The 15,328-nt window shown below is 40.5% G+C and overlaps 1 protein-coding gene across 3 annotated transcripts in view; it reads right to left on the bottom strand.

Annotated features, from left to right (window-relative positions):
* Window positions 1-7,946: 7,946 nt before the first annotated feature.
* The window catches only part of gnb1a (guanine nucleotide binding protein (G protein), beta polypeptide 1a), a 30,495-nt gene continuing 23,113 nt past the window's right edge, over window positions 7,947-15,328 (bottom strand). For all 3 annotated transcript variants that reach the window (XM_003455317.5, XM_005459861.4, XM_005459862.4), the window contains exons 6-11: window positions 14,547-14,709; window positions 13,362-13,428; window positions 12,818-13,019; window positions 12,151-12,367; window positions 10,410-10,525; window positions 7,947-10,259 (exon numbers count right to left, since the gene is read on the bottom strand). In XM_003455317.5, the coding sequence (XP_003455365.1) occupies window positions 10,419-10,525; window positions 12,151-12,367; window positions 12,818-13,019; window positions 13,362-13,428; window positions 14,547-14,709 (756 nt within the window). In that variant the 3' untranslated portion in view covers window positions 7,947-10,259; window positions 10,410-10,418. The remainder of the gene's footprint in view (window positions 10,260-10,409; window positions 10,526-12,150; window positions 12,368-12,817; window positions 13,020-13,361; window positions 13,429-14,546; window positions 14,710-15,328) is intronic.

Here is a 15,328-nt window from a genome sequence, read left to right as displayed (position 1 = left end):
GAGGGTTTAAAATGATTTTTGACCACTTTTTGAACCTGTTGAATCAGATTAAGTTAACTTTTGTTTATGTTTAAGTTGTAAGAAATTATTGGGTTGATTTTTATTTATATTTTTTCACAAAATAAATGCCAGAACTTAAAAGGCCATGACACTGGTTCTCATCTCTTCTCGTCTCACTGCCCTCGCTATCAGACAAGGTTTCTATGAACGTCCATGTAATCTGCCTCATTGTGTTTAGTTAGACAATCTAAGTTGATGCTACTACTTTAAGCAGAGCTGGAAATGGATCTTTTTGGCCTGAGTGGATGAAAATGAGCATCAACTATTTCATTCTCCTTTCGCCTCCATGCTGCCCTGCTTCATCTTTGCCCACTTCATCTGCTCTTGGCTGGTTTTATTCTTCTTCGCTTGGCGATCTACGATGAACTTCATGGAAAGTCCTTCTGGAGAATGGCTTTATCGAGCCGCTGTCGGCCTCATTGGGTATTTGGGCTGGTTTAATGTGGCCGAGGGGACGACGCGGTGCAGGACTGCGCTCTATCACGGGTATATACTGACTGATATTTGCATCCTCTGTGCTGTGTGGTGCTGGAAGTTGAGCACACATCCTCCTGATTTTGTGATAGAGCCCATGCACGCTTTAATCACAGCTGCCTGTGTTATTGCAGTTTACGTCCACAGTCTAATACTTAAAGTTATTTATTATAGTACTATAGACTTTAATCTTTATTATTAAAGTCTTCCATCCAAACCCTGACAAAGATGAGCTGAAAGGTGCCAGCACAGAGCAGCAACCTGAAGATGAAGTGGGATTCTGTATGTTTGCAGTTGCAGCAAAGATGGCAGACCACCGTCCGTCTGCCCCATCAGCACACTGCAATAAAAGAATGAGGAAGCTGGCCGAGAACTTCTACTCCTGATGTGCACTTGACATCCACAGGACGACTAGAAAGAGACCGAGTCATGCAGAATGTTTTAATCTAGATCACGTGGCTGTGTTTTGTAGCACTCTGACCTTCTGCCTGATTTATCCACAGATATAATGTCTGAAGGCATTACTCATATTAATGTGGAGATGAATTTGAATATGCATTTTCTGCTGTGCATTAAATCATTTCACTGTGTGTCAAACCATTACAACATCAAATGATCCTCCTGTTCCTTAAACTTATGTCCTGTTTCTACACGGACTGATCTGCTGCTCAGTGTCCATCGCTCCCTCCTTTAAAATCCTGTTTATCAGTTTTAAGTCAGATGTGTCAGTCTGAGGGTGAATGCAATCTAAATAAACCTAAATAAAACCAGCTTGAAGGCTTTCTATTCAAAATTAAAATAATTAATTGTTGTCTGAAAATAATATTGTTATGAAGGCATAGATGCATTTCCAAGAGGGGGGAGCTTTTTTGTCTTTGCCAAGGTGTTTAATCTTGAAAACTGCTTGACACACTGGCAGGCAGAAAAGACCATTCGGTGAAAATATCAATTCTGGGGATCTGGAACACGGAAAGTAGAATATCTAAACAAATGGAACCAGCTAACCTCAAACACCGGTTATACTTTGAGTATCTCCAGTGTTTTTTCACCACCGGTTTGTACACACATACAGAAAGACATTACTATGACATCCACTTCAAATTGAACTACAGGGTGATGCTATGATACATGATATTGAGACACACAATTCTAATCTTATGACATTCTTAGCAAATTTACAGCCAATAAAACAAAACACAAATTCAAAGTTTTTTTTTTATTTTTTATTTTTATTTTATTTTGTTTTGTGGTTTGGTGCCGTTTCTTAACTCAAAATGTCCTGTTGTAATTGGACATTTTGATTTAAGAAACAGCACCAAACCCCAACAACACTTCCCTCATGGTGCTTTATATTGTAAGGTCAAGACCCTACAATAATGCACAAAAACTCCAACCCCCTAGAGCAAGCACTTTGGCGACAGTGGGAAGGAAAAACTCTCTTTTAAAAGAGAGAAACCTTCGGCAGACCCAGGCTCTGGGATGGGGTGGCCATCTGCCTCGGCCAGTTGGTGATGAGGGAAGGAAGTTGGGAGAAGAAGAGTGGTTCTCTTTAACCACTCTGGTTTGAAAATTAAATTTAGATGCCCAATTTAAATGAATATTTTAAGCCAATTTAAGAGTTTTGTCCCATAATCGCATGCACGTGTCAGTTGAATTTTAGCGTGCACACGAGAAAGCCCTAAAGATGATGTTTCGGCTCCTCAGTTTGGCATGTGTTTTGAAGGTTTTGACGATTGCTTCGTCAACCACTGGGTTGCTCGACTTCATTAAGAGTCCTGGAGAATCCCACCTGTCATGGAGTTCGTTGTATACTGACAGGGCGAGTTGTTCAATGTTCTCCAAGGACATTTTGTAGTGTTTGGACAGAATTTTGTTCCAGATCTTGTGGGAAAGCCTCTGTATAATAAAATCTGATGTTCCTGGACGCCATGTTGTCGTCTCATTTTCTTGGCTCATAGCGTGCATTACCAGATCTTGAGTGATGTTTTTCACCACATCCTTGTACTCTTCCCTATTTTTAGAGACACTGAGGACTCTTCTTGGTAATGACAGCAGCTTTTTGGTGAAGGCTGGGACAGTAATATTATCAAGCTGTTCCCTCAGCTTCATAATCAAATGTTTGTCCTTGCAGCTGTGTGCTATGCAAAGATCCTTGAGAATGGCCTTGTCAAGATTTTTCAGCCGTTTTGGGGACAGATCCAAATGTTTCAGCTCGATTTCAGGCCAGATTTTCTGAATCAGGCGATCGCTGATGCAGTCAGGAGTGAGGCGCTCTGTGAAGAGCTTGTATTTAGTGGAGACTTTTTCTATGGCCTGTGAAACCACCAACTGGATCAGTCTGTTGACACACAACTTTTCCTCCATTTTCTGTGGTTTCTCCAGTGTTGATATTTCAGCCTTTGATGAGGACGACTCTGGGGTTGCCGTCTCTACTGCCTCTGTCTTTGCCTCCGCTAATTCTTTGGTCTGCTCGTCCGTTTTTTTCTGCATGTCTTCTGTGTCCTTCACCACTTTCTGCTCTCCCAGGACTTTCTTATTTTCTTCCTGCTGGACTTTCTTCTCCCGCTCCAGATTCTCTCTGTGTGTTTTCTCATTCCACAGAGTTTCTTTCAGAGAGGCCTCGTGTTTCTGAAGCTGTGCGAGCTCAGCAGACAGACTTTCCTTCCCCTGTTTCAGGATCAGGATTTCGCTGTCCCTCTGCCGAAGCTGCTCTTTCAGACAGTTCATCTCAAGGTCAAAGGTTATGATCTTTGCCTGATCTGAACAAGTCTGATCCTCTCTTTCTTCTCCAGCTTGGATCTTATATTGGTCCAGCTTGGTACGCATCATTGAAATCTGTGCCATCAGCTGTTTGACTTGCTGTCTGGCTGTCTTTGAATCCTCTTTTAAAAGTTTATTCTCAGACAGAGCTTTTAGGAAGGCTTTCCTAACCTGAATAAGGTCGTCCAGTGTACTCTTTGGCAGAGTGCACACAAATGTTGGTTTCTCGTGTGTCTGAAGCTGTGCAAATTTGGCAGACAGACTGTCCTTCTCCTGTTTGAGGATCAGGATTTCGCTGTCCCTCTGCTGAAGCTGCTGTTTCAGACGGTTCATCTCAACTTCAAAGTTTCTGGTCTGACCTGAGTAAGTCTGATCCCCTTTTTCTTTGGTGGCACTGCTCATTTCCACTTTGCGTGACACTGATTCATCAGTGAGTTTTCCAGCTTGGATCTCATACTGGTCCAGCTTGGCACGCACCAGTGAAATTTGGGCCATCAGCTGTTTGATTTGCTGTCTGGCTGTCTTTGTACCCTCTTTTAAAAGTTGATTTTCAGAGAGAGTGTTTTGGAAGGCTTTCCTAACCTGAATAAGCTTGTCCAGTGCACTTTTTGGCAGAGTGCACACAAATTCTGGTTTTGCTTTTAGGTTGCTCATTTTTGACATTTGGAACAAAGCTACGGTGTTACAGATATTGAGATAAAACTGAGGGTAGCAGAACAAAAGTTCATCCAGTGAATCGCTCGTGACTGTGTAAGAAACGTGCTTATCCAGTGTGGGTTTCACCTGCTATTTGTGGACTTGGGTTGCCTTTGATGTTACGCCCTGATTCTCTTACCTTTTATCTTGGAAACAGGCCCCGCCCACAACAACGCTCCCTATCCGGTTGTTCAGTCTGACGTCACTGGCCGTGTCTGGGCCTAAACTCCGCTGCAGGTCCATATATCAAACGATCACTGTGGCATTACTGAGAGTTGAAAAACTGTCTAAAGTCTTTCATCTTTAATAAAATGATCAGTGTTCTGCTCTACCAGGTGTAACAATTGAGTTTAACATCCAGGCATCCATGAAAACGGAATTTATGACATTTAACGGAGTTAGAAGTTAGCAGGAAGTTAGCTCGCTAGCTTCCATCTAAATACAATATAGCATGTCCTGACTGCGGGGTTTTGGAAACAAATTCAAACGTACAGCTCTGCTATAACTTCCAACATAAATGAAGACAGAAAACTAAACAGCAGTGACGTTTGTAGGGTTACTGAAGTTTGGCTAGCTGGTATATAATGATGTGCTACGTGACCGCTAGCGACACAGCTATGTTAGCATAACATAAACAAGCTAACTTTTTTTCCACTTGATAAAAGTTAACGTGAGTGTTCTCGGTGGTCAGGAACAAATGTAATCGCATGGCAGGATGCTGTAAACGGACCAAACTTCAGCCAGGAGAACAACTGAGATAATCCATCCACAATACGAGGTTAGTTATTCATATACTGCTGCATGGGCTGTGCTGTAGTTACATCGTAAGGTTTTAAAAACTGAGCTTAAATAAATGATTAGCGGTAATAAAAGCCGAGGGAGGTCAACAGTGATCACTGACTGTTTTAGGAGCTTTTTGAGATTAAATAGAAGAAAATACAAAACATTAAACATGTTAACAACACAAAAGCCATATTAAACGCAGACTACTTTAGGCCCGGAAGTAGGATTCGTCACGTCATCACTGAACAACCGGATTGGCTGATTGAAAATAGGTAACGCCCACAAAGAACACAAGATGGCGGATGTAGCAGGTGGTGGTGGTGCAGACGTAGTTCCGACTTTCAAAAGGTCACGATTAAAACCAGAGATATATAAAACAACTGATGGGAGGGTAATTGTTGAGGATGAACTACTTAATTTCCTTGCTGTAAAAATCAAAACTTTAAGTCAGGATGAAATTGTGTTGTTGGCCACGAACACATTTGAATCCGAGGGGATTGAAGCCTCCAAGAAAGTTTTGTTTGAGCTCTGCCCCACTACCTCACCGCGGTGCGTTGGATATAAAGGACAGCATAAAGACGCCAACAATATTAAACTCTGTCTTAAAGTGCTGAATGAGTGTGGGGGAGAATATCCCAAGATTTGTATCTCATCACCTGGATGATTTGCCGCCTGTTACATACTCCAGCATGGATGTGTGTTGTCTAATAGGGCGAATGGACCAGCTGTGTGCTGATGTGGGTGCTTTAAAACATGTAGTTAAACTACAGGCGGATGTCTGCGAGCAAGTTATGACCAATGCTGTGGAGGTCGACCAACGTGTGACTGTTCTTGAGTGTCGGTTTGAGGTGACGGCTGAGCCTGTTACTCTGAATGCTCAGGGTAGTGATAATCCTGCAGCAAATGAACAGTGTCCGAAAGTTGTGTCTTTAACAAATACAAAAATCCAATCCATCAAAGCCCTGACAAAGGAGAAATGGTCTAAGTGGAAGGGGGGCTGTTAAGAATCCATTTTTAAGGAAGTGAAACAGGGAGAAAAGACTTGACACAGAACAGAACAAAAGCCAGCCAACATCCAAATCACAGCTTTGAATGTGCTTCAAGAATCCCAGAGAATTCAGCCTATTCTTGAAGATTACTTAAAGAAATTACAAAAACATATAATATTGACTTTCAAGTTCATTAGAATTGTACAAACTCTGGTTTTGGCTTATTTCTCGGTATGTTTGCACGTGTTTCAAAAATCTCTGCACCCATTTCCCATTTTCTTAGAAAAATATGAAGAAATGAGGTGTGGCTCAAGACTTTTGCACAACAGTGTATGTCCTGTTTTGAAAACAAAAAATAAAGAATACTCTGGTAATTATTATACACTTCAGTGCGCTTCAGTCAATCAGTACAATTTTACAGAGGTGGGAAATATAATAATAATAATAATAATAATAATAAGTAGTAATACTAAAACACTAATACGTTACGTTAGGTTTAACATGTTTGAAGGAAGTTTTTATTTCCATCAAACATCATTGACTCTAAATGGAGGGAACAGTAACACAGAAAAGACAATGCTGTTGGTGTAGCCATCACCGGAGCTTATCACATACGCAGAGATAAAATACAAAAAACATATAAGTTATGCATCATTCACAGCACTATACTTACCAGTGGTTAAAGTGGAGCCTGTGTTGTACTTCAGGATCTAGTTGTGCTGTGGCAGGTCATTTTAAATTCAACATTTCTAACAGCTGGACAGATATCAGCACACACACAAACTGTTTGTGTGCAGTTTGTCTCACGGTGTGTTGCTAGCTAAAGGTTCAGCTGCTGTATTTCCCAGGGGGAGAAAAGAAAAGAGAAAAAGAAAGAAAAACAAAGAAAGAGAGCTAACTTCAGAGGTGGAGAAAGATAAGAAAGACAGGACGGGAGGCGGAAGAAGAAAAGTTGCTCAGTGACACCAGATTTAAAGATCAACTGTAATGTCGTCATTTTTAATCACATATTAGATCTGTTTATGATGGTAAGTTATGGTGTATAGCCTACTTTGTGTTATATGAAGACTGAGCAGCTTAGCGCATATGAAGAGGTTAGCTCGCTGTATGTGGTGAATTTAAAGTAAAGCGCTGCTTTGAACTGCGGTGTTCATGGTCAGCGATTACATCAAGGTTACATCAAGTGTAGCAGAGATGAATTTAGATGTAAGAGATTATGCTTTGATTCATTTTCTGAATTCCATTTTTATACCAACTGTATGCTGTGTAGTATAAAGACAGTATAAACAGTATACCATGGAAAGCCAAGCCAAGATAGCTCGTGAATTCAGCTGTGTAAATCCACAAAGAGCAATAAACCTCAGCAGCAGCAGCAGCGACACACTTCAGCTGATCACAGCTTGTACACAAAGAAAATCTGCTGGAGGTCACAACAGAAATTAATGTGGGGTGTGATTTTTTCCCCACCCTGAGCCACTACAGCCGATTTTAGATCCCCTCTCCTGGCACATCCCACGACTACAGCTAATTTAAGCTCTTAAAAATATTTGATTTTACCTGAGTAAAGAGGCTGAATCAGTACAAAATTTATAGTATTTTTTTCTCTTTATTTTTGCCACTTGTTTATCAAGTTCTACATGTCATCAGAAAGACCAGACTCTGCGATTTCTTTGGAGTTGTTACAGATGTGCTGACCACCTAGAAGGAAAACTACTTGCTCATGATCATGCATTCTCTGCCACATCCACATAAAATAATCAGTATTTGTATTTCAGATGTCTGTCCAGTAGAGGGCAGTAAACGTCAAGGATTATTAGCAAAGCATGTACATCATTAAAGGGGACCTTGATCATCAATCGGTGAAGCAGAGATCAGCAAGTGTGAGAATATACCGAGTAAGGAATATGTAAACTGCTAACACTGAGGGAAATGCTCTTTAGCAAGGCACGCCAGTCAGGATCAGGGTGTATAATTACACTGATGTTTTCAGCAAGCGTGAACACGCACGCTGCTGTTACTCAAGCTGGGAATAGTCACAGTCTGCAATTTCATTTTTAGTCTTCACACTCAAACTCAGAGTGGCACTACAAGAAGGTGCCTTTACACTCATTGTAAGTGCTGATGAACAAAAAGAGGAAAGTGAGTGCGTTAATGACTGTACAGAAGAGGCAGGCTGATTCAACAGTGGATAAGAAATTGTTTATTGACTTGAACATAATTACAAGGAAACCAAACAGTCTGCAACATTCTAGCTTCAGTGGGAATCGCTCTAAGTGAATCACACTCAACACAGTAGGTCATCTCAAACTGCTTTTTATTACATCTTAAATAACAGTACATTTTAATATAGTTTCTATCTTGCATCCAGCTTTCGGTTGTACACTGACTGACTTTAAAATTAAATACAAAAGGTGAAAAGGGAACAGTGGGGGTGCAGAGCTCTACAGTTATTTGATAGAGAAAGAGAGAAAAGGAAAGGGAATTTAATTAATTTGTAATATTTTTTTTATTTTGTTTTATTTTTTGCCAACTCCAGGCCTAACGCACAATTACAGCACATTTTTTTTGTACAGAATGTCGCAGAGAAAAAACAGAATGGAAAAAAAAATGTCACTACTGCTAAAGAAAGAGCGTTTGTTTACAAGAAGGGAACAACAGAAACTTCTGCCATTCAGATGCTGCAAGATTTTTTTTTTCGTTTTTTTTATTAAAGGACAGAAAAAACCTGTTATAAAATGTTTTCCTTTGTAAATGGAATTTCGTTTGCTACAGAAGGAATGAAAATTTTATTTTGTTCCATTGGAGATTGTGTATGTTTACGTGAATGAATGTACGTATGCATGTGTGCACAATTTAAACATTTACGTTACTTTTTAATTTTTGTGGAATCCCTCCCAAGTATGGACCAAGTAACCGTTAATGTCGCAGGGTTTGCTTCTCGAGTGCATAGCTTTGACATTTTAGTTGAATCGTGTATGCACGGAGTAGCCAAAAACAAAAAGGAGGAGGAAAAAAAAAAAAAGGAAAAAGAAAAATATAAATACCATCGTATTGATATATTCAACAGGTTATTTTCTCAAAGAAAAACATCAAAAGGACTTAATTTCATATGCACCTTTTAAGCAATTCTACAGCATGCGATTCTAAGAGATAACCCACCCATGGCAGACAACCAAAATTTTTTTTTTTCGTTTTTAACTTAAAAAGTTTCAATATCATTATTTTCAAACATTGATTTATACAACATGTCATTCACAGAGTAGTAACTGCATTTCCAAGCACGGAATGGGCACCTCTGTTAAAAGAGAAAACGTCCGGATTGCAACCGGGCTAAAGTGGAGGTACTCTCTACCTGACCAAATCACATCACCGGTCCCAACCACGGGCAACAGAAACCAGGGAAAAACAAAGGATAAGGAGGGGAGGGGATGAACAGAAAACAAACCAAAACCAAACCAAACCAAAACGAGGGGCAGGGTGGATTATGATCTGATGGGTTAATCTTTATTCTACATTGTTGCCAGACAAAAAGGTGTAAGAATGGTTAAAATGTTTGGGTTTCTTTTTTTTGTTGTTGTTTTCCATTTTAAAAACGAGCATTCGTCATCATAAACAGCATGTGCTTGGTTAATTAACTTTTTTCCTTTAGACATTATATATGCAAAGTTTAATTTTTGTGCAAACAGATTTGTGGACTACGCTGAGGGGTGGGGGGTGGTGTGGGACAAACAAACAAAAAAAACCCAAACAAAAGACAGTAAAAGTTTTACGGGGCTAAATATACAGAAGGGCCAGAAGTGGCTTTGAGGACTCCCTGTTGAAGCTGAATTCTCTCGCTTTGTTCTCCGGTGGGATAAAGCTGGATTTAAAATGACGCGATCTGGAGGTTCTTTTATTTTTCCCCAACTTAAAAACATTCTCTAAAAATGTGTAAAGACTAGGAAATAAAAGCTTTGATCCTCATTTTAAACATTAACTGACAGTTCACTGATCTACCTCTTCAACAAAACAGAAAAATAAAACAAAGAAACAAAAATAAACATGGTCAAAAAGCTATCAAGAGTTAGATCACTGCCATGTAATAACCTTCACTCAGACCTGTGCATAATGAGGACGCAGGACACATTTTGCTTGGTGATGGTGGTGGTGATGGTGGCAGCGGTGGTGGGGTTTTTGTATTTTCAGTTATAACAATACCAGACCATGGTCGTAGGAGGAATGCACAATTTTCCCCTCAGTTCCACTCTGAAAGCACTAAAATTCCCCGAGCTTTTTTTTTTTCTTTTTCTTTTTTTGTAGCTTAATGAGTGACAGACAATTGTGCTCTTTTAAATGAGAAGGAGAGAGAGAGAGAGAATTTTTGCCCTTGATAGTTTTTTGGAGGGGGTGTTTGGAGTCAGTATCATGGTGTGTTTTCGAAAAGATTGGATATGCAATAAAATTGAACATCGTGATGTTGGAATGGTCTTCCACTCGACTTTGGAGTCCGGATGCCATCTGGAAAAAACAAACATTTTATCGTTATTATTCTGCAAAGTTACTGACTGCACAAAACTGTAAAATCATTTAAGCCAGTGCCTGCAGTTTCAATCTAAACCCCCAGATGGCAGTAAAGATGAACTCAGAGGTGCCGATACTAACACCTACCTTCAGACTCTAGTTCCAGATCTTGAGGAAGCTGTCCCAGGACCCTGTTGCCACTGCCATGCCATCGTCAGTCACACCCAAGCAGCTCACCCGGTTATCATGACCGGCCAGGACACCTGTCAAGACAGCAGAGGATGAGACAAAGCACCAAACATGCTGTCTGACGGGTAGTGCAGGCTAATGTACACTCCAGAATAAAGGTGCAAAACAGAGTTTGGAAACTGATTACATGATGAAACACTTTGGAAAAAGGTGAAAGAGGGCAAGATGAAACTTGTTTTAAACCATAAAGTGCAGAGTAGGCTGTAAACCAGTTAGTAAAGGCTGATGCTGACTCAATATACTGATAATCAATACTCCATACACCAGTGGATCGATATATTTAAAAAAGAAAAATTGTCTGCTAAGATGTTGGCCTCTGATCCCAGTATGCATTCAATTGATCAAGTATTCATGCCTCCATGGGGGCTCGAACAGGTGATGCTTTCTCCTCTCTCAGCTGCTTATTATTGGCCTTTGGCTACAGTTGGCTTCAGATATTTAATGGGGAAATATTATTTCACAAAGTATCCACATAAAGCCAAACATGCTTAAACAATACTGCAGATACACAACGATACACAAATATGATACACTAATAACTAAAACATGTTACCCGTTGCACATTTGGCTACAAAATATTTATTCCCACTCTGTTTAAACTTGTCAGGTTTCACAGGGACAATGTGCAAGTGCAATTAGACTAGATTAGCATCTACCTTTACAAGCAAAGCATTGTGCAGGAGCAGTGCGTTTCTGCCGAGGCATTTCTGATTTGCGCCAATAGTTATAGGTTTAATAGTCAAAAAGTCATTTTTAATAGGCATTTTAATACACTCTTTTCCTAGTTTCCCAGAATGGCCTTATGATTGTGTCTCCGTTTATAGCAGTGTCTGCAGGCTCTAAGGTTATTTGGTGGCTTCCATATCCATCATTCCCTGACAACTACCACACAGTGAACTCTTCAACGCCATGTTGACAGAACTAAAACCCTCAGAATAAATGCAGCTGTATAAGCTGTAAGACAAACGCTACTTTTAAAACAAAAGAACAAACATACTCCTATCAGTGTTTTCACTAACAGTTGCAGTAACTTCAGCAAACTGCAAAAATTTATGACGCGAGGCCAAAAATATTCTGTTTGCCACACAGCCTGATCTAGTGATAGTAACAAGTTAAAACTGTTTAAATGGCTTTATTGCTACATATGGTGAATATGTCAGTACAATGGTGATTGCTGACTCTTCAGCAAGAACTAACTTTAAAAGACCAACCGACAGGTTTGTGTGCAGAAACTGGCCACACCAGCAAAGTTGCAAAACTGCTCTTAGCATGCCGGCTACTTTCATAGAATAATGCTTGACATCAGAAAATTTTAATTGCAAATATTTCTGAAACTGAAGCAACGCCACAACAGATACCTCCACATTGTGAATGAGGAGTCCTGACCTTAGTCTTTCAGTGCTGCCACTAATGCAGCAGACGTTGAAATATTGACTTCATAGCATATTGGTGAGCCAGCATCAGCAATAAATCAAATCATCAGCAATAATAATTTTAGGTTTTGTTTTTTTCTTAGAGGCTTCGTAATGTGAATATTTCAAATTATAGAAAAATGTAATACAATTCTGTGTCCACACTTGTCAGTGAAGTATAATCACATTCACACAGCTCCAGTCTTTTGCTCCGTATGGTGGCCTACCTGCACGGTCGGCCTTCAAAGTGTCCCAGACGTTGCAGTTGAAATCGTCATAGCCAGCCAGCAGTAGGCGGCCACTCTTAGAGAATGCGACAGAGGTGATGCCGCAGATGATGTTATCATGTGAGTAAACCATCAGCTCCTGGTCAGCACGCAGGTCAAACAGCCGGCAGGTAGCGTCGTCTGAGCCCGTGGCAAATGCATTCCCATTAGGGAAGAACTGTAAGAAAGGGCAGGGGAATCTAAAGTATTCGTACTTTTGTGCGATTCTTCAGAGTGAAGCTAATTATCTGCACTTAAGTGCAAATATCCAATACCAAATCTTTTCTTTTTTGTCCGTCTAGTCATCAGTTTTAGAGCAAAGCCTATTGAATAGTACTTGCAGTACTACTATGTACTACGAATTCAAGATCGTTCATTTAAAGCTAAGTCTCAACAGTTAGCTTTAATTGTTTTCAAATTGCTCTGTCTCAGCTTTTTTAGAAAGAGCTTTAAAGTTAAACTAAAAAAAAAGCTCAACACAAACAGAGCCAAGTCATCCAGTCATTTTACTCGACTTGCTCAAGAACCCAAGACTTGCTGACAGATCTGACTCTGTAATCCGCTGAGTGGCTTTAAGACTTGACACCCTGACATGACTAGTATATAAGGTTTCTGTTTGTGTCCTTACGCAGATGGCGTTGATGTCCGACTCGTGGCCAGTGAAAGTCTGTCGGCACATTCCTTCTCTGATATCCCAGAGCTTGGCCGAGGCATCACAGGCTCCAGACACAAACAGCCTGGTGTCGGGCGCCAGCGAGAGACTCATGACATCGCCGGTGTGACCAGCAAAAGTAGTTGTCTGCTGGCCAGTCTCAATGTCCCACAGAGCACTGCAAGAAAGCGCAAAGATGATTTACTGTCATTTACTCTGCAGAGTGACCGTTGATCTATGAGCAGAATCTAGCCCAGAAAGGTGTACTTATTAGCCGACTTGTATTTAAACAGTACCTCTCTAGCAGAAAACACTAAATGAGTGTGAAATAATATGAGATAATATAACACTTGTATTTCCATAAATATTGTAGACAACCCTAAGAACTAACAGGCTAATGTGATGGCCCTGAAACCAGTAAAACATTGAAGGTCTTGAGGTTGAAATTCTGACCCAACTGTTTAAAAAAAAGTGTATTTGATTGTACTGATCCAGAGTGGGTGCAATATTCCCAACTCACCAGGTGGTGTCTCCAGAGCTGGTGACAATCTGGTTGTCATCCAGGAAGCGACAGCAGGACAGGTAACCTGAAAGGAGCAAAAGAAACTGAATCAAAAACTATATTATGATATATTATTTTGCAGAGCTATAAGACAAGTTTCCTTCCCTTATACTATGCACAGAGAAAGAAATCTCATCCCAAATCATCATCCCACCCTCAGAGAATGTTATGTGAGCTGGATGTGGGTGAGATGAATTGACTAATTCACAACCAGGGGAAAAAAAAGAAAAAAAGAAAAAGCTGTAGGGCATCTCCTGGTTCATGACTTGCTTCCATAATTCTTCCTTTACTAGCTGGCAGAGTTTATAAACCCCTCCCAACAGTGAAGGAACTGGAACTAAAATGCTGACACACTTCCTGCATCATGTGACACTGATCAGATGAATGCTCCGCGCCCAAGAGCTCAACACTTTCATTAGCTTGAGCTGGTATATGACACAATGGAGACAGATGCACCATATGACTGGTATCTTTTGGAGCTGAAAAAAAATAATTGGGCTACCATCATTATATAAGGGCTACCTTAGCAACATAATGGGTTATAATTGACTGGTTGTTTATAGGAGGACTGGTTTTTTGATGGGGGATCTTTTAGAAATACACACACACACACACACACACACACACACACACTAGTATGGCTACATCCTATATGGCTGCAAAGTCTTGCTTTGACAAAAAAAAACTTGCCAAATATTCAAAAGCACATTACCATGATCACACACCGACAGAATCAGACTGAAACTACCAGTCTCACAACCACATTTAAGCCCAATCAACAAAAGGTTTTAAAAAAAGCGAGAAATATGAACTTCCATCTACTGAAACGGAGGGCCAAATTGAAACCTAAATGAGGAATGCAGTCTTAAAAATCAAGTGACTGGAGTCCTGCCATGACCCATACTGCCCTTGTCAGAAAAATGCAGAACGCTGACAAATCAAAGCTACTTTGGGCTGCACTCTTTCACAAGGGGTTGCTGCAGCAGGTACGGCCACGTTTCACTTGTCAGATTTTTACGCCAGATGCCCTTTCTGACATAACCCTTGAGGGATTTGTGTCTCTGAGACTGAACGGGAGAGTTTTCCCAACATCCTGGGACTGATGGGTAAATGGGTACAAGCTATTGGAAGCATCCTGCCTACCTGTGTGTCCGGCCAGCTCGCGGCTTACGCGCACATTTCCTTCACGGGTCTTCAGGTTGTAGATGGAGCAGATGTTGTCCAGGCCACCACAGGCAACATAGTTCCCAGAAGGGGCATAGGCGCACGTCATCACCCAGGAGGAGCGCAACGGGATGGCATGGACCTGAAGGACAGGAGCAAGATTTAATATTAGATAGTATGCAGTGACAGATGGAAGAGAGGGAGAGGGGCAGGCATGTGACAAAGTCTGTCTGCAGTATTAACTTAACCTTTCAAGGGCACAGTATTCACTATAAATAGCATTACTTGGCACAAAACACTTGTGAATTGTATTACAATGAACTTAACATTTTGCAAATGGAAGTCTGGGAGTAATCATTATTGCTGACTTGATCTTGGATTAAAGGGAAAAGACAATAGTTCATTTGGAAGTCTGGTGAAGGACGACTGTACACGTTTTCATGTTTAGACTACCCCGACCTCATATCTCTTGGCCTGACTTTATTTTTTGTGTTTTATATGTACTGGTGAGAAGACATCTAAAATCTTCTGCCCCTGTCTCTGTTTACAGCTCAAGATTAAAGGATGGTTAGCTCTGAGTCAACAGAAGTTTTCTTTTAGCTTTCTGGTTTTAGAACAAGTTAACCAACTACGTGACATTTTATGACATCATCTCATCATTTCACTATGTTTTGGTATTATCAGTTTAAAAAAATATTATTAGAACGTATTGCTCACTGATCAAACCACAACGAAAAAAAACTTCCCAAAACAACGTAAGA

Source organism: Oreochromis niloticus, linkage group LG20, assembly GCF_001858045.2.
Source record: "Oreochromis niloticus isolate F11D_XX linkage group LG20, O_niloticus_UMD_NMBU, whole genome shotgun sequence".
NCBI classification, from domain to species: domain Eukaryota; kingdom Metazoa; phylum Chordata; class Actinopteri; order Cichliformes; family Cichlidae; genus Oreochromis; species Oreochromis niloticus.
This window is presented reverse-complemented; position numbering and strand designations above follow the sequence as displayed.